The sequence below is a fragment of the Brachycentrus maculatus genome, unplaced genomic scaffold, assembly GCF_059751285.1.
Source record: "Brachycentrus maculatus isolate JH-2025_06_01 unplaced genomic scaffold, ASM5975128v1 h1tg000115l, whole genome shotgun sequence".
Taxonomy (NCBI): Eukaryota; Metazoa; Arthropoda; class Insecta; order Trichoptera; family Brachycentridae; genus Brachycentrus; species Brachycentrus maculatus.
The window spans coordinates 2,972,941-3,000,041 of record NW_028280868.1 but is presented as its reverse complement, the minus strand read 5'-3'; the positions used below and the strand labels follow the sequence as shown (position 1 = coordinate 3,000,041).

Genomic DNA, 27,101 nt, shown 5'->3' with positions numbered 1-27,101 from the left:
ATCGAAACACGTTATCATTAGTTAATGTATGTAATAAAATCAAAATGCTCATATGTATATTAAATATATTAATTCAGCCATCTCATGTGGAGTTCTATATAGATATATATCAACAAAAAAATGACATTGAAAATCTCGAGATAACAATCAAATGTTGAATTTAAATTATATAACCAAATTATTATTATTTAAAATAGGGTAAGTACGGGTGTTATCGACACCTCCCAGTTATTGACACTACGGATTTCATACATAAATATCATGAGATATTAGACACATGTCGATATTTTGAGTACCTTTCCCATCATTACCTATGAAAATGCTCTCTTTATGGACTAAAATGATTTTATATCAATTCTGCTAATTGAGTTAGCATATTCAATATTTTTGGGAATGATTTTCTTTTTTTTCCCGACTGCGCAAAATCCAAAAAAAAAATAAATTTTGAGTTTTAAACTTAAAAGGTTACTTAACTATATGTGTAGCTTGTATTTTTTTTTTTAATTCTAGGTTTTCATTTGTTATGTTCTAAAATTTCTAGTGATAATAATTAAAACATAAATGATAAAATATAATTCTGCTTTGATTTTTTTAAAATTAATGATTTCCTGGTAAATCCATATTGAATGAACCAATTTGCTTAAAGTGACAATAATAGGGTAATACCCTATATTTTTTTATTTGCAAAAATATACCGAATGTCAATGAGGGTTTTTTTTATTTGTGTTTTTAATGTATTGTGTATAAATGAATGCATTTACCATATATTAACTAGAAGTAAAATATAAACATACAAAAAATACAAAATATTAAATTCAGATCATTTTAAACCGCCTTTCAATACGTTTAAAAATATTTTTTTACTTACTAGTACTTGACTTTTGTGTTTTGAAAGGCATAATTTACAAGTAATTTGAAAGTTATACGTTAGTTTGACCCAAAAAAAAACAGCTGAAAAAATAAGTAAATCCAATTGTTTTCCTCAATTTTCCACGTCTTTTTATCGTTGCTGCGTATATGAACTATGTATTGTCTATTAATAAATAATATTTTAACTAAAAAAAACATTAAATAGCAATTGGAAATATGTTATCACAGTCCCAAAACAGAGGTATTTATGTATTTAAAAACAGATCGGATTTATTGTATATAGTAGTGTTCAAATTCCATTTTTCACTCGAGTAATTTGTGGTTTAAATCATATTTAATTATAATGCTACCAAACTTTGATAAATAATAATAAAATCACATTTTCTTACCTCACGAATTGATTTCTCGCGTTTCTTCTCAGTAATCCAAAGAAAAATTTAAACACAAGAAAATAGTTTTATTTATTCGAAGAAAAGAAAAATTAGTTAGATTTTCGCGGTGAAAGCTTCGTTCGTTTTAACGATGTTAGCGTCCTGTTAGTTTTCGTGTCCTCGCTCTAAACTTTCGTTTGCAAGATGCAGGTTATGGAGAATAAGTTAATAGTTTTAGACGTTCGTATGTGGAGATGACTTGGTTAGAGCTCGGCGCGGCCGACCGCACTGCACGACTGTTCGAGTGACTCTGAATGAGTCCGTTTCCCGCGAAAACCTTCGGTCGAATGAGATGGGATCGCCGTCGCGGGGGCGGCCAGGTGGGCCAGGCCTACCATGCAGAATGCAAAGGAGGGAAATTTGGATTTGGAAACGAAAAATTCTGCAATTCGAAATTTGTTTTTTATCGAATTTCGAATTGCAACGAATCATTGAATTATGAATTTTAACGATAGCATCAGGTAGGTACCCATATCACAAGTAGTTCTTAAAAATATGTTTAAAAAGCTATTTATTTTACTATTATTTTGTTCGTCATACACATATTTCTTCTTCTTCTTTATTTTTTTATTTCAAACCATATTACATACATAAGTCAAATATACATATAATATTCCCGATGAGTAATTTATATTTTTCATTTTGGGACATGGAATTAAGGTTAACAAGACTGGAATACAAACTTTTTATAACCCTTATCCGTACTCAATGGTGCATAGGGCAGTGCATCGTATTGACGCAGTGTTGATCGTTAACATATAAAGGCAAGGTGATCACTCCTGCGCTTCAGGGACCAGTACAGGGTAGTATTAAATAAATATTAAATGTATAAACAAAAAGTGTAAAATCACTAATATTTATTTTCATCTCCCCCCTGGGAATCGAACCCGTTACCCCCAGCACGGTAGCTAATTACACTTACCATTATACCACGGAGGCGGATAAACATATACACATATTTACCAATTCAAATTTACAATAATGGGTCTGTCCTCATTGGAATTTCTCGAATTCCGTAACAGAAAATAATTTTTTTAAACAAAAAAATGGAGGAACGGATTCACATAACTGAATACAGGTAAATGTCGTTTTGCGTAGGTTCCAATTACTACGAATGGTGCCGGTCGTGAGTTTCCCTATCAAGAATTAGAAGAGTTTATTAGGGATCAGAAAACCCCGAAGAAGAAGAGGAGGATGAGAAAGAAAATTATGGGAAAACCCTAAAAATGGCGGATCTAATTCGTATCCTTTCTTCTATAGAAAGGTAAATACATGAGTTCTGTGAGATAGGGGATTTTAATCGAAGTGAAAATGTTAAAAGAAGCATCATAGCTTCCGTTTGCCCTTATGTTGTCTTGATTCTGCAAGAAAGGAAGCAATTCTCAAAGCAAATGAAATTTGCCTTTTTCAGAAAAGTGGGAGAATTTAATTTTGTACCGACGAAATGGTGAATACATAATAATAATAAAACCCTTATCCGCACCCCAATGGTGCATAGGGCACTGTGTCATATTAACGCAGTGTTATCTTGATCGTTTACACATGAAGGAAAGGTGATCAGCCCTCCGCTTCAGGTACCAGTCCATAGTAATATTGAATAAATATTACAGTGAAAAAAACACTTATACAGTATTTATTTTACCCCCCTTGGGAATCGAACCCGGGACCTCCAGAACGGTAGCCGAGCGTGCTGACCATTACACTACGGAGGCGGACAAAATACATACTTATATCTATCTGCAAAGACACGAGTGATAGCGTAAACACTTTATTTAAGAACTACATAATAATTATAAGATTAGATAAAAATGTACTTTTTTATTACCGTGAATTTGATGTCTTCAACATACTGTTAAAAACATACTACTATTAAAAGTAATCATTTACTAAATATTAAAAATAATTGTTTTAATTTTAGCGTTGTGATGAAATTAAATCCACGATAAAATGTATTTTTTTCTAAATTTGTTTAATCACGTTTTATAAATATTTTAATTGCAAATAAAGAGTGTTTAGTAAACGAAATATCTATGACGATATTTATGCTTTGTGTACATTTGGGATTTAATATAATTCAAGTGTTTAATCAAAACTTCAAGAAGCGCAGATTTATCAAAAACGTGTGGTGTGATTTTAGGGAAAAAGAATATGATTTCATTAATTGATTGGGCAGTCACTTTGTGGTAAAATCTATCCATTTTAAATTAACGTTTTACTTAGTAAATACCACTATTTATTAAAGTCTACTGTAGATTTTAAGAAATTGAGGTATTTACTAAGTAAAACATTAATAATAAAAAATAACATGGTTAAGCAGTATCGGTCGATTTTAATCTTTATAGGGACAACTCGGCTGTCCAAATTTAAAACACAGTAAGGGACATTTTTTGTAGTAGGTTTTTTTTGCATTTTTGGACTAAGTAGAGTCTACTTAGTCCATAAATGCAAAAAAAAACCTACTACAAAAAATGTCCCTTACTGTGTTTTAAATTTGGACAGCCGAACTGTCACAAAAATGTTTGAAATTCCTTGGAATCTTAATTCGTATTTTGATTTATATGTATATTAAAAACTAGCTGTACCCAATCATCCGTTGCTGTGGTTTAGTCTGGTTGAATGGAAAGGAAAAAAAAATATAAAAACGTGCGTAATCAAACACCGCGTGGTACCAAAATTTCAAAACAATCGGTAAATAACTAAAGGAGGTTTAAGATTTTGAACAAACGAACAATTACATTTATATTTGTGTAGTAATAAATAAATAAAACACGCGCGTATTCAAACACAACGTTGTTTTAAAATTTCAAAGCAATCGGTGAATTACCTTAGGAAATTTAAGATTTTGAACAAAGTAACATTTTCATTGTGATAAACACGAGGGTATTCGAACGCAAGGTTGTTCAAAAAATTTGTTTCAGATTTTGAACAAACGAACATTTTCTTTTTTGTGTATGAAGATTGTTCATTTCATATTATTTTTCTATAAATTTACTTTATTTTGTTTATAAAGATTGTTCAATTTATATTATTTTTCTATAAATTTAATTTATTTTGTTTATTATAAAGATTGTTCAATTTATATTATTTTTCTATAAATTTATTTTTTTTGTTTATAAAGATTGTTCAATTCAAATTATTTTTCTAGAAATTCTGACGTCATTGAGTTAACAGTAAATTAAAGCATATTTCTTTCTCTCGATAGCGTAATAAATAATATGAAAAAAATGGTAGTGACATGTCTTCTCTTTCTTCGATATTAACCAGTTTCTTGTTGGAACTTTGTTAAAGTGGGCGACGCAACAACAAACGTATCGCATAGGCTAAGAAAAATATTTGTAACAACAACAAAAAAACATACGCAAAGGCCTCATACGATTTAGTAAACTGGTTTAATCATTCTAGAGTTTAGTATTTTAGAGAGGAATGAATCAAATGTCCCTTTTCTCTCGTGGGCTGCTTTTCTCATTTATTCTTCAAAATATTTTTAAAAGTGTGTTTGGTTCAAACTAGTTGTCTGATGAAGAGAGGTCAGATAACGGTAGAGTTAAGAAATGACAGTGGATTTACTATTTTTTAGCTGCAGTAGTGTGGGATTGTATGGCCGTGATGCGAATTAAGTTTTAATTGTAGACTTCGTTAAACAATGAGGAAAGAGATCATTTCAAAGCCATGATAATAGTTAAACATTTCCTGTACGTACTATCGTCATACGAAGATGTAAAAGATGTAAACGTAAACGTACCCAAAAGTTAGTCAGTGCATTATGTATCGAAATTTATATAGAAATATATCGAAATTTTGTTTGGATGACACAAATCCTCAAAATCACGAAAACATATTTAAATTGTATTTTTCTTTTTATTGTAGGTACCTCTTCATGCTGAAGGCTGACAAAAAAATATATACGTATAATCAAATCAAAAGTTTACGTTATTTTTGACGTCTGGGCATTTACAGGGCTTACGACCTTATGACATACGCTGGTTTAAGTGATCACTTTACGCACATGTAATATTCAGCAATTTTACCCATGATTAACAACCACACTACTCAAATTCTTGAAACTTCTAGATATATTAATCAAACTTGAAACATAGTATGCGAGAGTTCCCTAGAGACATCTATGTTGGGATGAGGAAAGCTTTTATTAAACGGGAACTCTTTCATTTGTTTGTGAGGTCCGAATCCTGAATTATATTCACATACTTGAGAAACGCTAGAAAACGTCATAGACTTCTACATTCTTCATCTTTGTTGAGATGTAAAAATAATGTAAAAAATATACCTCTTAATTGTAGATGATCCAGATTTGTGAAAAAGTATTTGGACACACTCAAAACGTTGTATATCAAAAGTTAGTCATTGAATAAATCGTCATTTTGATTGGATGACACAAATCACAGAAATCATTAAAACACTAAAATTGTATTTTTCTTATTGTGCCAGTCCATGTTAGGAACCATTAACATTAAAAGTTAGTCAATGCATTGAATTTATTGGCATTATCATAAAGTTGTTTAAAACAAACTTATATTTAAATACTTTTCACAAAACCTAATTTTTGTAACATTAGCTACATTTCCATAGTTGATTTTTATACAGTAAATTACAATGCATCATTAAACATCGACAATTATATCAGATAAATTATTACATATTTAAATTACCTATTTGTGCTAGATTTAGATAATGTAAATTTATACCCCTCTTTTGTTCTCTGGGTCGCGTAGGTGCTATAATAGACATCAAATTACCAGCTGAAGGAGTGGAGGATACTAAGTATTAGGCATGGTTTTTCGAAACATCATTCATCAAAATACCTATCGGGTTTACGCGAGATTTGTGAGTTGAATTCTCGTTAGCAGGTCTAGTTTCCATGTATAGAAGGCCTTAGATACTCCCTTTTCAAGCCGACATCAGTAATAAATTCATTCCTAATAAGGATTTTTTCCTATACAAAATTTCATAATACATTACGTGACTTTTAAAGTAAAAACGCTGTATTCAATTGAGTAAGACGATGTTTGCGAAAATGGGTGTTCTAGACTTGAATTGTAACCTATTGGCGATATTAGTGATGTGTTTCTGTCAAACGTTTTGCCATGTAATGGTAAATACAAAAAATACTAAATATATATCTTCACTAGACAAAGTTTAATAAAAAATAAATATATATCTTACAATATTTTACAGAGAAACAAAGATTCATAGAAATAAGGATGGATTAAATAAATGCTTGGGTTAATTTATTATGAAAAGAATTTAGTTTTCTTTTAACCAGGTCCTCACCTGCAGTATATGCATTTACAGTACATCTTAATACATTCATCAGTACATCTTAATACATTCACAATCAATATTTTGAGTGTGTCCAAATTTTTCTTCACAAATTTTGGTTTAGTTCCATTTAAAGGTTTTGTATTTATATCAAGATTTGTTATTGATATCTCAACAAAGATGAAGAAGAACATGGAAGTCTGGGCATTTTTCAGGCTTACAATCTGCCATGGACTGTTTTAAGTGATCACTTGACACACGGGTGCCATTTTGGAAATGTATTTATGCTTCAATTGGAAATGTTTTCCGCATGATTTTTCCATACTATAGTTACACGTGTACAAAGTTGTCACTTAAATCAGCCTTTTATAGATCGTAAGCCCTATAAGTGTTTATACTTCCATATTCTGTACAATTTTTTTGGTATAACAATATAAAAAATACTCAAATTTTAAGTAAAATAGGATATAAACGCAACATGTTTTGTTTTGTTACGTGATTTCTATAGAAAGTGAAAAATAATAAATATTTAATTAAAATTAATGTTCTCGAATAATTACGTTTTGTTTTTACCATATTTATCAGTTAAATATATTAATTGCTATCATTATCACGAGGCATTTTTGATAAAACAGAGTAGGTGTTTGGTTGTCACCCATTTCCTGAAAATGGAAGATTATATACGCAAATTAAATGCAAATTTAGAGACGCTTTTTACGCTAGAGATCTTTAATGCGTCTGTTTATCAACTGGAAATGTAAAAACGATATAAATTGCACATTGTTATAATATTATGTAGGATCTCAAAAAATATTGCGTTCCCCCACGCATTTTAAATTTTAATTTATTATTATATTCAGCTTGTATATTAGTGTTCTTTCAGTATTTTTTTGTTTTTATTAACTGTGTAAATTTTGTAACACTACAAATAAAATAAAAATACAATCAAAAAAATAATTAACAAATGCATTTTATTCCGGGATCTTTAATTTCTCTGTGTAATATTTTCTTTAAATATTCTTTAAAAACTTTGTAACAATAAATCTTATTTTATGTAGTTTTTAATATTGTGAAATCAACAAAATATTCATTAAAAACTTTTAACGAATACACCTAATTATGTGCGGATTTTTTTTTTGTAAACTCAACAAAAATAGTCTTTAAAAACATTAAAGGAATACACCTAATTTTGTGTGGATTTTTTATATAAAAAAATCAATAAAAAGAAACATTTAAAGCTTGAAACGCATACATCTACATAATTATTTGTGTATTTTTTATATTGTAAAATTAACAAAAATAATCCTTAAAAACTTTAAAAGAATTCACCCTAATTATGTATGGATTTTTATATTGTCGTCATCAAATTATTGAAGGATATTATCGTCATAACATTATGGAATAAAAATACCGTTGACCTTTATTAAAACGTTAAGTAGGTACAATTAAGGAGCTATTTCAGTACATTTTTATAGTTCAATATCGGTCAAGGTATTCAGGTTGACACACGATCAACACACAATAACAAAGCCCTATTGGGCTTATGCGATTTACCAGGAAGTTGGTTAAATCTTTTAAAGCCTACATACATTACATTATTAGATTAGACTAACAAGCGCCACGCATTACTTGAAATTAATATTATGTAGCGTACCGGCGTTGATAAATAAATAAATATTTATGAGAAAACTTTTATATTTTTCAATGACGTAACCCACACAAACGTTGGACGACGCGTTGGAAGAAGGCTTACTCGCAAATAATGATACTGAGAGTTGTTCAGAGGTGGATGGAGGCATTTTAGCCCTCACCATCTATGTCTCTGTGTTTAAAAAAAATCAAAATCTTAGGATTAAATTTTACTTCATTATTTAACTTTAAGGTTGGTAGAACCATTCACAGCTGACCATTTACCAAAGTTGATTCATTTACAACATTTTAGTGTGTCCAAATACTTGTTCACCAATCTGGATTATCTTCGCTTAGGAGTTATTTTTTACATTTTTGACATCTCAACATATGTATATGAATAAGAATATGGAAGTCTTGGATGTCAACCCAGCCTATGACGGTCGTACAGTCGTCGTATAGTAGTCTCTCCCTGTCTTCCTTCCATATTGCCTTCCATATTCTTCTTTATCTATATTGATATGTCAATATATAAAGGCGATTATTTTTATAAAGGCTCTGTATATCATGAAGGATTCTGGAATGCCCATATCAACACAATGCAAGAAAATAGACAGTTTTTAATTGCTTTTCAAGAGAACCCTGACGGAGGAAGACCACCTGGAAGACCTCCAAAGCGATGGTGTGACAGCTTTTTTTTTTTTTTTTTTTGGAATCTGAGCCCACCATCCACCCGCAGCAGTTATAGAGTCCTGAGGGACTCTCTGTCAGCTGCACATAGAGGAAAATCTTCAAAATATTTCTGAAGAAATAAATATTGCTCTATTCAATTAATGAGGGGGGAGGAGGATGTACGGACAGAGGCCGACACTTCGTCCCCACCCCTCGGGATCCCCTCATTACCTCTTTTAATTTTAATAAAATAAAAACAATAAGAACACAACAAAAAATAAAATAAAATAACAATGTTTCCAAGAATAAAAAAAAAAACAGAATACAATTTAAGACGAACACAAACAATGACTTAAAGACTAAAGTAATAGAGAACTAGTAACTAATATTTAAAAACAAAAAACACCGTTATATACATTAAGAGAAGAAAAAAAAAACCATTAATAAAGAAGGACTTCCTGGGTTAACAAAGGCAGAGGATCCAAATACCACCCCCGTAAGGGGAGGACAAAACACAAAAGAACGTGTGCGTTCCGCTCGGAAGGAAGCACAGTCCTGGCCGTATCAGCATCCCACAGGAACAGCAGCCTGTCCCACCAAATCAATCTCACCTAGGCGTCCGCGCATCTGAGGAGTTCCCAACGAGATACCCAAGTCCGGACAAACCGACGGAAGAGTGCAAAATTCGTACTGTTGGCCATCAGATCCACATTCCACGCTGGTCGCATGACCCCTGTCAGACCATTCAGCATCTCATCTCTGGCGTCATCCAATAGCACACAATGCCACAGGATGTGTTCGGCTGATTGATGTTCATCGCCGCAAGCACAGCCGGAAACGGAGGAAAGTCCAAGCTTATAAAGCTTGTCTCTAAACTCCCCGTGACCAGAGACCATTTGTGCAGTATGATGATCAAAAACCAAGAACTCGCTACACATCCTGTGTCTGATGGAAGGTAAAAAAGACCACGTCCATCTCCCTGTTCGTGCCATATCCCATCTATTCTGCCATTGATTGAGAGTTAAGCCTCGCATGACGTTACATAACTCGCTAAATCCTGTCTCGGAAGGGCGCAGCACGATACCGAAGTATTCCAAACTCTCTCCTTTCCTCACAGACCGTTTTGCTACTGCCTCTCTGGTCTCCAAGTCTATCGGGAGAACTCCTGCGAGCACAGGAAGGGTCTCAGACGCCACAGTCCGATATGCCCTTGTCAGTGCCAGCAAGGGAACCCTCTGTCCACGAAGCAGTGCCAGTCTAGCCACCCCGATATCCAAACGATGTACCCATACCTGAGCCACATACGTAACCTGAGCCACATAGGATCCACGATATAGTATCCGCAGGGCTGGAGAACGAATACCCCATTCAACACAACTTAGGCGACGCAAATGGAAAAACAAATTTTTAGCCTTTACCGAGGCGGTCTTGATGTGCGTGAGGAACGACTGAGATCTGTCCAGTTGAACACCAAGATACCGGACATGGTCCTGAAACCTGATGCTCTTCCCGTCCATCTTTACAACAGGATTTCTCTCCCTATTCAGGTTACCACGCAGCATCAAGCCAATCGTCTTGTGAGGCGAGAAAGAGAGTTTGTTTCTTTCACCCCATTTTAAGATTTCATTCAAAGCATCACTAGCCTTCTTCTCTATCATAGATCTTGAACCTCCCGAGACAAGAAGAAGCGCATCATCCGCATAAGCCACCGTAGTGCAACCCTTCGGCAGCGGAAGTAATAAAAGGTCGTCAAACAAAAGGTTCCACAGGGTCGGCCCAAGAACCGAACCCTGAGGGCAGCCCATAGTAGATGCTCGAACCACACAAGTATCGCCATACCTGATGGATACCTCTCTATCAGCAAAATAACTAGCAATGATTTTAAAAAGATATCTCGGACATAGCCGGTTCTTCAGTTTTAAGAGAACCATCGGCCACCAAGCGTTATCAAAGGCACCAGATATATCCAGAAATACTCCCATGACGTACTTTTCTCTGCTATCTTTCACCCAATTCAGTGCATATAGGATGGAGTGCTCAGTCGATTTCCCTCGAACAAATCCAAACTGACGGTCACAGGGAGGCGACAAGGAGACATCAAGCCTTCGTCTAATCAGTTTTTCAAAAACCTTTCCCATTAGGGGAAGAAGTGTGATCGGCCGGTAAGCCCCGGGATCCGACCTCAGCTTGTCATTCCCTTTAGGTATCACCCTAAGCAAACCACGCTTCCATTCTTTGGGGAATATTCCCCGTCGAAGGCATGTATTCATCACCTGGAGCATCTCGTCTCGTGAAAATTTCCATGTATTCTTTACAATTAGGCTCGTGATTCTGTCTATACCCGGTGCCTTTGTTGGTCCAAGTCCCTGCACGACAACTTCAACCTCCGCCACCGAAAAGGGTACAATAGCAGACCCCGACACACCAGCCACATCGCGTGGAGGGAGACGAGACAGACTACGAACCTGTCTGTGGTGGTCTCCTTCTCCAACCCGAGACTCTGGAGGTACGAGTTTCAGCAACAGCATTTGAAGGGTTGACTCTACGTCCAGACACTCTGTCCCATCGACAGTTATAATGCTAGAAAGGTAACGGTCTGAACCCTTACCAGTGTTACCGACAGCGCTGTAGAGAGTCCATGGGTCAGCATTGCCCACCCCTGTGACCCACTTCCTCCAGCCCTCTTTTTTCGCACTTGCAATGCCCTTAAGATAGGCCGACCGAGCAACGCGGAGAGCAGATAAGAGAGTTGCTTCCCTATCGCTAGGAAGACCCCCTCTCCTCACCTTCCCGCACCGCCTGTAAGCCCTTCTATAGATTGCACGCAAAGAAGAAAGATCAGATGTCCACCATGTTGATTTAATAAGAGCACCAGGTTTAGTGCGTCCCAGGGCATGGTCAGCCGATCGGACAACTGCTCTATTGAAAAAGTCGCCTAATTCATCAGGTGTTTCTGCGGCACATTCATAAAAATCATGCAACTCATTCTGAAGGCACCTACCAAATTTCTCCCAGTCGGCTCCACCGGTCCTAAAATGCCACGTGGAACGGGCCTCTGGCTCTATGCGTTTCCCGACGCTTAATGTAATGAGTCTGTGATCACTGGCTATCACACCCGGGTGTACCGTCCAGTCTCCCGCAATCCCAACGAGGCGCTCCGAACACAGGGTGAGGTCAATGTTACTCTCACCACCCGCATAGCTGGAAAATGTTTTAGGTTGTCCAGGACTATTGAGAAGGTTCAAACCGTTCAATGCAATAAACTCCTCAACAGCTTCCCTTTGGTAAGCCCTACCCACTCCACCATCATCAAACCACAAAGGTGAACGGGCATTAAAGTCCCCACCCACGATGACTGGACGTCCCTTGAGAGCATTAAGAGCATTAGACAGGCCCAGGATATGAGGGCCAGGAAGATCCCCAAACCTAAAATACACCGAAATTAAAACGATTTCAAGATCCCCGAGATTTATCGTCACACACGTGCGGTCCTCTGAAGAGAGCCCTTCCAAAAGCATAGGTCGAATCAAGGGGTTTCCTATTACCAGCCCTGCCCTCGGATGAGCTCCCCTCTCAAGTACGATACATGGTGGGTCAATACCTCGGGTTCTACCGCCCCAGGCATACTGTTCCTGAATGAACATGATATCTAGGCTCATGTCCCGCATAACACGATGTACCTCGAGGGTGGCAGCCCTTGACCGACCAAGATTGATCTGTCCAATTTTCGTTCTTGGTCTACTGGCCATAGTCTGTTGTTCGTATATTTTCATCTATAGCTGCCTTAAAAACTGGACAAATCTGAGACCCTGTTGGATGATCCGCCTGTCGTTTAAAAGCAGTGCAAGAAGCACATTTTGCGGGTTCATCTTTTTTTGGACATGTGTCCTCACCATGGCCCTCCACTGCACAGTGTCGGCAGACTTCCACCTTACGCGTGCAAGTGCGGCTCAAGTGCCCATAGAAGTGGCACTTAAAGCACCTGGTAGCGCCAACATAATCCCGGACGCGACAGGCGTTCCATCTAATGAAGCAGTGTCCACAGGACATGAGCTGCCTCCTAACTTCAGCTCCAACTGTATAAATACAGTTTACAGTGGGACCATCCCTCCTTCCAAACATAGAAACCCTTCGGGTGGTTCTCCTGAATTCAGCCTCAGACACCGTTTCACTCTCTCCGAAATTTGCTGAGTAAATCTCTTTCAAGAGGTTCTCCTCAGACAATTCGCGAGGAACGTCATAAATCACTACCCTAGGAAGTCTTCCTTTAGGCTCCACAATTTGTAGACCACGAGATACAAGTTTCTCAGAAGCCTTTTTAAAGTTCTGCAATCCTTTTGTCGTGGCCGTCTCCACCAGGACACCAGCGCCTCGGACCTTCCGAACGCGCACAGCTCGAAAGCCGTCCTCTTTGGGGTTGATAGCCTCCATCACTAGCGTCTTCGTCTGCTCCGAGGTTGCTCCCTCAGGTACCTTGGGGTACACGATGATAGTCGGCTTGGTAGGCCCAACTACGCGAGCCTGACCACCCACCATCACCGAGTTACCCGGCTTTAGAGAAGCAGCCGATGCGTAAGACGCTTTCCCAACACCCACCTTAGGACCGGTTTCAGTGGAAGCCACTGAAACCGATCCCAAGGCAGGTGCAATCACTGCAGACTCAATTTTATCCGTCAATTGTGTGAGGACCTCCTTTATTCCCGACGCAAGTGACATCGCGGTGCCCTCAACCCGAGAGATTTTCGTGGCCAACTGGCCAACAGCAGCTAGGATTGCTATACTGGCTTCTTGTATGGAAGCCCGTTGGTCACTGTTCAGCCGAGTCTTTTCCCTGGTGCACACTTTCACAATGTTAGTGAGGTGAATCCTCACTTCCTCCAGCTCAGCACAAGGCGCTCTTAATTCCTCTAGATCCGAACATTGTTGTGGCGATCTCACTTCCGGAAAGGTCAGCGACTCCCCAAGAAGTCGTTTTCTTTTTTCACTGGCGCGGCGCTTTTTCCCTTTTTTGCTAGTGCCAGGGATCGGTACGCACTCACTCTCACTGTTTGTCACTAAAAGTTTTTGGACAGCCGGAGCATCGTCCTCGGAGGATTCCTCCGACGAAGTCATGGCAAGTAATTATTACTTAAATAAATAAATTCTCCAAATATTTTTTTTAGTACTTAGTAAGAAATTAGAAACGAACAAATATGAGAAGAAAAAAAAAAATAGAACGAAACAAAATATATCATATAATTGAACTGTACAGTTTTAAAGAATAATAAAATAAATTGTTTGATGGTGTGACAGCTGCCAGTCCACGTCACAGTCACAAGAGATGGATAACGGAAAAGACAAATCCTTAGATCTATTAATAAAAAAATAAAACCCTTATCCGCACCCCAATGGTGCATAGGGCACTGCGTCATATAAACGCAGTGTTATCTTGATCGTTTACATATGAAGGAAAGGTGATCAGCCCTCCGCTTCATGTACCAGTCCAGGGTAGTATTGAACAAATATTACAGTGAAAAAATTACTTTTGTTTATTTTACCCCCCTTGGGAATCGAACCCGGGATCTCCAGAACGGTAGCCGAGCGTGCTGACCATTACACTACGGAGGCGGACAAACGGATCTATTAACTGGATTGAAACACATTTTCCGATTTAAAAAAATACGTACTATGAAATTTAAATAAGAATGTAACCGTTTCGGAAAGTATTTTAAATATATGATATTTTATGATATTTTTGTGATATTTTCCGGCGTTTCTCATGATTGTTATCCAGGATTCGAATCTCACATACTGGTGAAGGAGTTTCTGCTCAAAATGGGCTTCTTTTCGTCTCACCAATGGATCTCTCTAGTGAGGTTCTAGTGATTCAATAACAGCGTTTCGACATTCATATATATAGAACTTCCAAGAATTAGAGTGGTGTGGTTGTCAATAGTAAGTGGAATTGGTGAATGTTACACGTGTGTAAAGTGATCACTTAAACCAGCCTATGACGGTCGTTAGCCCCGTAAATGCCAAGACTTCCATATGTTTCTTCATTTTTGATGAGATATCAAAAAATAGTATTTTAAATACATACGTATGGTACATATTTGATATTTGAATAAAATGTATTTGGCGCTAGGTGTATAAGCTCATATTGCCCCATTCTGAAGCCGGCTCTGGTATTCTGGTATTAAGTTGTTGCGGACTTTTAAAAGCACATAAATGTACATACACAAAGTGCACAATTTTCTATATTACACCGGTATTACGTGTTGAAAGATCGAATATGGTTCGAGACCCACGCTACTCTCGATGGAATAAATCATGAAAACCGAAGGCGTCGTAAGAATAGACTATGTATTAGAAACCCATTCTGTTTACTGCAGTAATTCAGTTTGGGACCATTATCACCGATATTGTGCATTTTGATTTGCTATCCATACAATTCGCTTCGAGAGGAGAGTTGTATTGAAATGCATTATATGTGTGGGAGGACTCGGGTCTGGTAAAATCCTTGCGATTTTAGGTCAAAGGAGAGGGATTTGATCGTAAATATCAAAACCGGTCCTCGGGAGAGAAGGGATATCGAGATATTATTTTGCAACAAATAAAATAACAGATCGAAGAATAACTGCTTCTCATTTACTTAGCTATGTTTAGACATACAGGTTTATATATCGAACACACTAACTAACCATCACGCCGCTTCTCCGCAGGGGTGGGCAGAGAGAATACAACGTCAGACCATTATGTCTTCGTAAACAATCTTCCAATAGATGTCTCTAGTGAAGTTCTAGTGATTCAAGAACAATGTTTCGAAATTGGTTCATATATAGGTAGATAGAACTTCCAAGAATGTGTGGTTGTCAATAATGGGTAGAATCGGTGAATGTTACACGTGTGTAAAGTGATCACTTAAACCAGCCTATGACGGTCGTCGGCTGACGAAATGCCCAGACTTCCATATTCTTCTTCATCTCTGATGAGATGTCAAAAACAATCTTTGTCTCGTTTACATTCATACAACTCCTTATTACTACTTCTACCTCCTGACCTTACCACTTTCAAGTACATATTTCAAATACTTGATCATGCCAAGTTTTCCTCGGTCTTCCTCTGTTTCTACGCATTATCAACAACATCCGCCTCATATGCCTAAACCATCTCATCGTTATTGCAAACTATCTTCGCCTTTTCCACTCTCATGCATCTCTTCATACTTACCCGCCTATTATTTCAACTCCTGACCAGACCACTTTCAAGTGCATATTTGAAATACTCGATCATGTCAAGTTTTCCTCGGTCTTCCTCTGCTTTTATTACCAACCACATTCGCCTCAAAAATTTATTTTATGTTTTTTTTCTTTACTCTTTGGATTCATATGCCCAAACCATCTCAACACGCCTTTCATAGTTTTATCGGTAATGCTTGTCTCACTCAGCCTTGTATTCTTTCCTTATTTCACCATTCGAACATTAATCATACATCGTTTTGTCACACATTCGTCGTAAGTAAATTGAATTAAAATAAGTATGAATTTAAATAAGTGTCGGGTTGTGGTCCCGTGGTTAGTGTCACGGACTCTTAAGTCAGAGTTTTTCGGTTCGAACCCGCTCTACCACAATTTGATACCTATTTCTAATAATGAACCGCTTAGGCTCACAGAAATAGTATGAAATTGAAATATTTGTGATATTAATAATAACACAAAATTTTCTCTTTTTTAATAATAAAAAAAATCAGCGGTAGTTCATAATAAACCTTGATTTTCATAATTATTAGGCGATTTTTGATAACTTAGTACGTACTTAGAATGATATTATGAATTCACTTTGTTGAGTTAGCTTGCATATGATATTAATTATGAATAATTCCTCATTACTAGGGGAAAAATAGCAAAAAAGGAAAGAGGAAAGTTTTAGTCAAATTGAATTGTGATTACAATAATTAAAGAAAACACTTCGTTTTTTACCACTTGAGTTTAATTATAGACTACATGTTTCAGAAGCTAAACTTCCATCATTCAGGTCTGTATAATAACTGAATTGTGATTAAGTTTCTTAAACGCTTAGAATAAGTTCGTTATCTATTAAATGGTTAGCGACCTAAATTGGATCAACGTCCAGTATGCATCACATCTGTTTGTCGATCATTCAACACATTTCCGGTATTTTCATGAGGAAGGAACAGGTAGCCATTTCAAAACTGGTTGACACTATTTAAATTACAGACTAGTGCGTAATTTATATCCATGTTATTAAACGAATGACCCCTGACAGTCCGCATGCAGTGAGGGCCATGTTGAGTTCACAATATGTCGACCATGATGTGCGCTGAGTCATGTGAGCCAGGTGTACTCCGCGTGTCCATATTAGGAGAGCAGAAACGAGGAACGGCCGGAGGTGTCGGCTCTGCGGCCGGATTACGCATTCCCTGCAGCGTTATCGAGATGTTCAGTGTCGAAAATTGGACCCAAAACATAAAAAAAGCATTATGCACGTTTGGTAAACAAACAATTTTTTTTATTTATTTTATCATTAATGGTGGGGACTGACTGGAGTCATTTCGTCGATGCGACCATTCGTATAGCCATTACAGCGAGCCGAGCTCGTTCCGAGTACTCCATCCGATGTTCGGATGCTCGCCGCGAATGTTACGTTACGACAAAATGCTCCGGTCAGTCTCCACCTTAAGTGAGCTTGTGCACTACACGGAATTTTACCGTCCGGCTGTTCGGTTTTGAAAAATGAAAGCCACTACGACAGATTAGCGTGATCGAATTTACGCGCAACGTGTTCACGCACCGATCCGAAGAAAGATGGACAAAAGCACAAGCCAATCGTCCGTTTTATATGCTAACTGACGTGCCGGACGGTAAAATTCCATGTAGTGCACAAACGCCCTAATGCAAACCATGAGGTGAAGTGTGCAAGCTTTTAAGGTTCAAATGACAAATAAATTATATAAAATACAGTGAAATAAATGTATCGGGTTGTGGTCCTGTGGTTAGTGTCGCGGACTCTCGAGTCAGAGTTTCTCGGTTCGAAACCACTCTATCACAATTTGATACCTTTTTCTAATAATGAGCCGCTTAGGCCCACAGAAATAGTATGAAATAAAAGTATTTTTGTAAATACAAAAAAAACAAATACATTAAAAAGAAAAAAAGTATATCAGCCTTGCATTCTTTCCTTATTTCACCATTGGAACATATATTATACTTATATGGTTTTACTGCATATTCGTCTGATACAACGCATTTCCACTGCATTTTTTCGGCTTTCATCTTTCTTTTGCCAACTCCATGCTTCACTTATATATACATATATATATATATATATATATATATATATATATATATATATATATATATATATATATATATATATATATATATATATATATATATATATATATATATATATATATATATATATATATATATATATATATATATATATATATATATATATATATATATATATATATATATATATATATATATATATATATATATATATATATATATATATATATATATATATATATATATATATATATATATATATATATATATATATATATATATATATATATATATATATATATATATATATATATAAATGATACGGTCAGAACCCGGACTCCATTGCGTACTGCCAGTTTAGCTTTCGCTGAAAGGGTTTTATTTGCTAAAACTGAATTAAGCACACCATTCACTCTAAAAAATAAGTAATAGTATAGTTTTTATTTCATATTGACAGTAATTTGTCCCCTTTGGATTTTCCCATATGGAGGACATATCGCTCACTCCTTTCAAGAACGTCATAAATCAAAAAACTTGATTTTTCAGTAGAATGTTTTTAAAGTTTAAAAATATAATACAATGTTTTAAAAATAAATATCAATTCACTTATTGAACTTTTTACTGTGCAACAGATCTTTTTAGGTAAAACCTGAAGGTTTTTTCTCCATTTGAAAAATAACTAGTATTTTTGAAAAAATAATTAAACATTACCTTTTCTTCAAAATGCAAAAACAACACTTTCTGCCCTGTAGCGGGTAAATATTAAGTTTAAAACATGCCTCTTTTGCTGGGATATAGTACATTTTCTGGGCATTCCGAAAACATCCACAACTGAAAATTGTCGATTTTTGATTTATGACGTTCTTGAAAGGAGTGAGCGATATTTGCGATACTTGTTTGACAAATTACGAGTTAAATCATGGATTGCATGGCCAACGACACGATATTTTTCGTATCTTCTCACCACAATTAAAATATCCAATTATTAATAATCTCTTTTATAAATAACGCCACTATATAATGATTTTATGGATAATAGAAGTAGGTAGGCTTTGAATCTTTATTAAATTAAAGCTATTTTGTATGATGAGTCTATGTTTGGAAGTCTGTCTCTAAGCTTAACGTATTGTTTTCAATATTGATACCAATTTTTTTTCAATGATTATTATACCTTTCCTAAACATTCCTATGATGCCGATCAACCATTTTCAAAACTAATACTGGCGGAGATGAAGATAACAAAAAAGGTCTAGTCTAGTAAAAACAAAAGATAGAGACCTCTTCAGTTTTTTTGCCAATAAAAAGGACAACAGATTCCATTGTGACTGCCATCTATGAGTAGAAAATATACCTAACAGTTTTCTACTTTACAAAAAATCCTGAAGATGTCTCAATTCACGACAGGGGAAAGTTCTGCGCCTGTGGACGGTTTTACTTATGAACACTACGCCATATCTCACTTTTCATTTTATTTTATGAAATCATCACTTTGTATTTTTGTAATGTCTGTAGCAACATTGACAAAGCTATTTATCTACTTTTAAAGTTCACACTGCGTGTTGAAATATTTTTCTATAAAAAATAAATTCCTATAAACATTAAAAAAATCTCAATATTTGAATTAAAATGGCAGTTGTGTAAAAGGTTTACCCATTTTTAGTACTTGATATTTCTTAGTCATCTTATGAGTCATAAAAATTATTTCTCTTTTTTCTTGCACAATTGGAGGGGAAAAAGTAAAGAAAACACATGTTTATTTTAACAGAAAAATTTATTAATTTTAATAATACCAGCGTTAGTGAGCAGTGGGGGTACATTTATTTCAAGTACAACACATTTCTGAGCATTAATAAAATACTAAATGGTCACATACATGATAAAATATTAAATAACATTTATTTCCATTTAAAATTATTCAAAAGAATATTGCTTTAGGATCAGATATGTTTTAATGAAAGAAGAATTATAGAGAAAGCCAAAAAAAGTTGTATTTATTAAAAAAAATTATGACACCATTAATTCAAGCAAATATGTACCAGTTATTTGCGATCAAATCCAACTTTTAATTAAGCAATGAATTCTTCATAAGAAGTCATAACGTAATTCAATTTTTGGATTTGATCACTCAACGCTAATCACAGCTAATCGGGCTGTGTCAAGTTGTATTCCTGTGGTTAGTGTCGCGGACTCTAGAGTCAGATTTCTGGGTTAGAGTCCACCACAATTTGATACCTAATTTTAATATTGAGCCTCTAAAGGTGGGAACTGACCGGAGCAATTCGTCGTAACGTAAAGGTGGAGACTGACTGGAGCATTTCGTCGTAACGTAACACGTTACGATGCGAGCATTCAGGCAGTCAGTACACCGAGCCGAGCGTTCCATCCATAGTCGGAGCACTCGCCGCGAGCGACGTTACGACGTTCAGGTGGAGACTGACCGGAGCATTTCTTCGTAACATAACGTCGTAACATCGCTCGCGGCGAGCATCACCGAGCATCCGAAACTATGGATGGAGCGCTCGGCTCGCTGTACTGACTATACGAATGCTCGCATCGTAACGTGTTACGCTACGATGAAATGGCTCCGGTCAGTCCCCACCATTAGGCTCACAGATATAGTATGAAAGTATTTTTTTTTGTAAAAAAATTGGTTTGTTGAATTTCTAGCTATTTTATTTTGAATACATAATGCTAATGTTATGTAATTCATTTAATGTGATCTTGATGTGATAAGTGACAAATAAGTTGTACAAAATTATTTATTATTATTCATGTCTTAAAACTTTCTTTGAGTTATTTTTTTTATAACAAAGTAAGGAAATAAGAAGGGTTATTAAAAAAAAATTAACTATGGCAACATTCATTTGTACTGGTGACAAGAATATATATTTAAAGTATAAATTTATGTTTTATTTTTATATATTTATTTATTGGTGTGTATAAGCAAGATATATGGCACTCATTATTAATTATACATATCGCTCACTCCTTTCAAGAACGTCATAAATCAAAAATCGTCAATTTTCAGTTGTGCATGTTTCCGGAATGCTTAGAAAATGTACTATATCACAGCAAAAGGGGCATATTTTGAACTCAATATTTACCCGTTACAGGGCAGAAAGTGTTATTTTTGCATTTTGAAGAAAAGGTATTGTTTAATTATTTTTTTAAATATACTAAATATTTTTTAAATGGAGAAAAAACCTTCAGGTTTAACCTAAAAAGATCTGTTGCACTGTAAAAAGTTTAATAAGTGGATTGATATTTATTTTTAAAACATTGTATTATATTGTTAAACTGTAAAAACGTTTTCCTGAAAAATCAAGTTTTTTGATTTTTGATGTTCTTGAAAGGAGTGAGCGATATAAACACTTATAAATAATTAAACATGGCAAAATTATTGTAATTTAAGGTGATTAAAATAATACAAAGAATGAAGCGATTTATGCTGATTTAAACAAAAGATGCAATTGTTTATCTAGCATGATGATTGTAACCAAAAGCAAAACTTATTTTTCGCGTATTGAAAATACTACAAATCAATAAAAAAATTGATTGCCAAGATTGCCCAGGATTGCCAGTCAAAATTTGATATGCAAAATTATTTTTAAATTATCAGTGTATATTGCTTCTTCATTTGCAAAATCATTTGAATTGCTTTACAATAATAATACTTTTCGTTAAATATTTTGTTTATAATATAAAATGTTTAATTCTTTCCAACATTTTTTGGGAGAAATAAAATATTGGACCCAACGCAAGTTTTTTTTGTGCATAATTAAATATAATGTTAATGGAATGCTATATAAACCATGATTAGTAAGATTTTTATATATTTATAATTCTTCAAACTTTCTTGAAATAATATACTATTATCTATATAAATCAAAACACAATTTATGATTCTATATTGATGTATTTTTGTGACAGCTGTTTCGCCTATAGAGGCTTAAATTGTGAAGAGTAGAAAACTAAGCACCAAGAATACCACAGTAAAACATTAAACGTCATGCCAAGTTTATTTTGGGTGCCTTGTTTTGTTTTTCCCTTGACATTTTTAAAACAAAGAATTTGGTTTTTCTACATAATCTGATAATGTCCTCGCAAAGCAAAACTGTTGTCACAAAAATAAATCAACTTGATGAAAAAAGAAAAGTTAAAAAATAAGGAATTATAAAAAGTGAAATCCAATTTAATAAAAAGAGAAAAAAATATGTATTTTTATGACCATATTTTTTTTGGTGTTAAGTTAGCAACTTCAGAAAATTTCATTTTAAAACATGCAAAAACTAATACATATATGTTAATTCTTTAATATAATAATTTTTCATTACAATTTTTTAGCATTAAAAATTAATTTTCGTGACTGTTTCTAAATGCAGAAATTGAAAAAGCAAAAAAGATAACGTTTATTTAAAAAATATTTTTAGCACATTTCTTTCATTTCTGAAATATGAAATTTAATATATTGAAATATGATTTATATTTTTTTCAATATATTACTTTTCCACAAAAAAGTAATATATATTAAAAATGACTATGCATGTAATACATTATTCAATAACTATACTTGTTTTAATTATAAAGTATTACAGGAAGACGTAGGCAGAGAAATAAACGATATTTCGCGATCAAATATAAAACAAAAGATAGAAAAACTTGATAAATATTCATATCCAGAAATTAGTAGTCATACGAACATGAGAAATTAGTAGTCATCCATCCCTGAAGAAGACAAGGTGCTTGTCAAAACCAGTTGGAAAAATAGTACCAAAAATAGTGTTTTATCGATTTAATAGAGTTGATATATTTATTCAATGTGACGATATTGAGAGACATTTTAGATTAAAATAAAAATAATTTAAGACTTAAAAAGAAAACCGCGCAAAAAACGGCGCTGCATGCTTTAAATAAAGATGCGGAGAAGGGGTACAGAGGACTTGATTCATAATCATTAAAATCCAGAAATTAATTGATTAATCACATCATTAAAATCAAGATAATAAAAAATATGTACTATCACGCACACAGATCCATTATTGTGACATACAACATACATTTTGGCACATTTTCGAATACAACATACTACATTCTACACTCTATATTTAACAACTACATGATTTCGATGAAACATGCAAAAATACACTATTTTACAATTTATTTTATATTCTTTTAATCATTTCAAAAGTATCATTACTGCTCCATTTAAATACATCTAAAAAGGCAAATTCTTACATTGTTGTCTTATTTCATACACATTATCGGATGTAAAGATTGGACACAGTAGTATGAGGTAAAAAATACATAAATATATTTTTTATTTACTTAACATCACCCTGGACTGGTGCATGAAGCGCGAGTCTGTTCACCTTGCCTTCATGTAATTAACGATAGAAATAAGAATGGATTGATATAATGTAGTGCTCTATGCACCACTGGGGGCAGATAGGATTGAGATGAAGAATAATTCACTTAATAAATAAATGAATGGCAATAAATTGTATTGAATTGAAAATAAAAATTATGGCAGGCGACGAATGGCCTAGAAATAATATGTGTAACCATAAACTAGTTATCAATGACCTTAAAAATTTGAGGGTTTAAGAAGCCATAAGAAACATTTAATACAACCATCTCACCATATAATATTCGCAAAATATGAAAATAAGTAATTAGGTTTTTATTTCATATAATGAAAAAATATATATTAACACACTAAGGATGGGTGTTTTTTACGCCTGCGATGCGTTGGCGGCGGGATTCCATAGTTATGTACATATGGTTAAGACCTTAACAAAGAGATCAATACATAATATTTATATTGAAATATTAAATTATTCCTTCTTTTCTGACTTTGAATTGAGGCCGTAAAAATAGGAGGAGGAGGTAAAAATACCCTTGCCATCCTTAAGCATCAATCGACCCAACGAGTAGAAATACCTTACCCGTCCTTAGTGCGTTAATATATCATAATATGATACCCAAATATGGTATTATATTAAACAGATACCCGAAAGAAAAAGGATTCGTTTTTTAAAAACTGTACCAACCATCATCCTACTGCAAGGTGAGTCAACTAAACCTTAATTTGTAACAACTGGACAGTTTACATTGTCAGATTTTCAATGAAGATTTTTCTTAGTCCTCATATATATTTTTTCAGAACAGTTTTAAACAGAGCAGTGATGATAGATAATCAATCTATTACAAGAATATAACAACTATGTACGACAAATATGTTTTATCTTAATATTGATTTAATTTGTACTGCTGTAGTTTGAGTCAAAATATCTATAAATTTTATCTAAAGCAACATTTACTAAATGTAGGCACAATGAGGGTATTTAATCAGATCAAAAAAATATATCCATACAATTGTTAAACAACAAAATCAAAAGGAACTAAGTGCATTTTTCTTTTTTCAAAATCACAGGCCGGAAAAACTTTAATATTAAATATGAAATGATTTCAATGTACCTTAAAAATTTATGAATTATATTTAAAGATATTTTTCAAATATTTTAACTAAGATATGACAATATATTGGATTACTTGCTGCAGTGAAATGGACACAAATAATTAACCACTTAATGTTATTGAATGAGCAGTGTTTGCGGATGGCACATGTTTAGAGTGTACCAACCTGAGCACTGCTCACGTGTTTTGACTTGTTTGCGTAACATAAGATGAACAACCTAACTGAGCTCTTTAGTTGCCAGTTGACACTTTTCATTGGAAATGAAATGAATTCTTCGATAAATGACAAATTTTATTTTATTATTACTTTTTTTTAAAATTATTATTATTAAGAATCTAGCAAATAATTTATTTTCAATTTCTAAGTGATACTCAATGAACACAACTCCACGACATTCCGTGGTAAGACATTGTTATACGGCAGTTTTTTCATGAACCCCGACCCTAATAAGTAAAATAATTAGGGTCGTATACTAATCACAAGTAACCGCGAACCCAATTCCGATCTGTATATGTTTTTTGGCGGCTCCCACTATACCAAAAGTAAGCAAATAGAATACTTATAAGCATCTCCCGCCCTCTACCAACAGCACATAAAAGATGCTTTTAAGCATTTCCCGCAACAATATGTTTAGTTCATTCTTTAGACCAAAATACATATTTGAAAAAAATACTATTTTCTGAGGAAGACCGAGAAAAACATGGCACGATCAGGTATGCCAAATACTTGAAAGTGGTCAGGTTAGGAGTCGTAACAATCGGCGGGTATGTGTGAGGAGATGCATGAACGTGGAAGAGGTGAAGAATGTTTGCAAGGACAAAGTGGTGTGGCGCTCTATTCTCTCTGCCTACCCCTGCGGGAAGCGGAGTGATGGTTAGGTAGTTAGTTAGTTACTATTTTCTGATATTGGAAGATTATCAAATTGTTTTAATTCGAGTGCACTAATGCAGATCTTCTTTATCAATACAAAGATCTCACTTACATCTTCCGATGGTATAATTTTGAAGTAATCTAGGAATATATTTAAACATGAAACATGGCTCATAGAGCGAATTTCTTGTACATTATTTTACTTTTTGTAATCTTGCACATATTTTTCAACATATGGTACACTGAAATCGATTTTTACAAAATTTCAAACAAAAAATTGAAAAAAAACAATAATTAACAATGTGTAACAGTAATTTGGAATTTCCTATATCCCTCGCATGTACTTACTACTCAGTACTATACACAGAACAGTATGTAGGGGGCTAGGTGAATTTTTCTGTTAACCTTGATTTTTAAATAAAATTCAGTTAGGATAAACCACAATGAATTTAATTTTTTGATATCCACAATTGATTTTCATTCGAGGAAATCTAATCCTTGTATAAAAATAGCAATCTGCCATAATTTTTTTTCATATAATACTTCATCATAATTACTTATAATCCGTAATATTTTCAGATCGATGAGAAGAGACCAAATTTTTAAGCTCGCCACCAATGTGCAAATGTTTTGCACCTGTGCTATTGCTAAGCAAACTGCCTTTTATTAAATTAAAGTTTCTACCATGTAAATGGGGAGTTCAGTGTACATGTAATACAAAATTTTATAAATATGTTTGGCAAGAGATTTATAGAGATTCATTCAATTTACGTAGCTGTCTAATTCTGTTTGACAATTTTTTTTATAAATTTCGTTCACAATGCGACCTTGATTTTTTTAATGAGTTTTTCACTACTGAAATACCTTAGAAGTAAAAATGGCAACACAATACAATGGCAAATATCACTGAGATTCATGCGTGACCTAATCTTATCACAATTACATATTATATTTCGGTGTAAAAATAGAATTAATGTGAAACAGGTGAATTCTAATATAAGTGTTACTTTCAACAATAAATTTTTTGCTATTAGTGAGATTATTTCCGTAAACAGATCTGTGAAAATATTAGTGACTATCTAATTTGTTATTTGAAGTGTTTGTGATAAGTTATTTGGAAGATCTCTCCTGAGATTGTCGCATGGAGTTTTCCATACACAGGCGGTCCAGTTGCTCCGAATAGAATGTATTGAAGTTTAACCTGAAAAAATAAAATTTGAAAATCATATGAATGATTTATTTTACATTATTGAAAAAATCGCCAAAAGCATTTAAAAAAAATACATTTCAGTGCATTTACAATATATATGAACTCTTATTTTAAATTTATTTTCATGAGAATGAATAATTTAAGTAAAGTAAGTAAGTAATAAACCAATTAGAAAATCAATTTTTAATTAAATTTTACTTCGTAAATCCCACTATTTCTTAAAATCTATTGTGGCACATATTTCAATGTAATCTGCATTATGTTCAAAACCATATGTGAAGCTAAATCTACATTTTAGAGTTGTGTCTTTGAGAAGATCTGAAGCAGTGCCCTATGTACCATTGGGTGTGGATAGAAGGTCAGAGAGAAAA

The 27,101-nt window shown here is 34.2% G+C and overlaps 2 protein-coding genes across 5 annotated transcripts in view; both read right to left on the bottom strand.

The window, feature by feature from the left end:
- The window catches only part of LOC148309962 (uncharacterized), a 43,667-nt gene extending 42,077 nt beyond the window's left edge, over positions 1-1,590 (bottom strand). For all 3 annotated transcript variants that reach the window (XM_088259312.1, XM_088259313.1, XM_088259314.1), the window contains exon 1: positions 1,260-1,590. The gene's annotated coding sequence lies outside the window, so the exon portion shown is untranslated. The remainder of the gene's footprint in view (positions 1-1,259) is intronic.
- A 22,992-nt stretch (positions 1,591-24,582) lies between these two features.
- LOC148309960 (gamma-tubulin complex component 2-like) overlaps positions 24,583-27,101 on the bottom strand; it is a 65,873-nt gene continuing 63,354 nt past the window's right edge. The window contains exon 15 of one of the 2 annotated variants that reach the window (XM_088259244.1): positions 24,583-26,721. In XM_088259244.1, coding sequence (XP_088115370.1) covers positions 26,631-26,721 — 91 coding nt within the window. In that variant the 3' untranslated portion in view covers positions 24,583-26,630. The remainder of the gene's footprint in view (positions 26,722-27,101) is intronic. The other variant, XM_088259243.1, reaches the window with a different exon arrangement.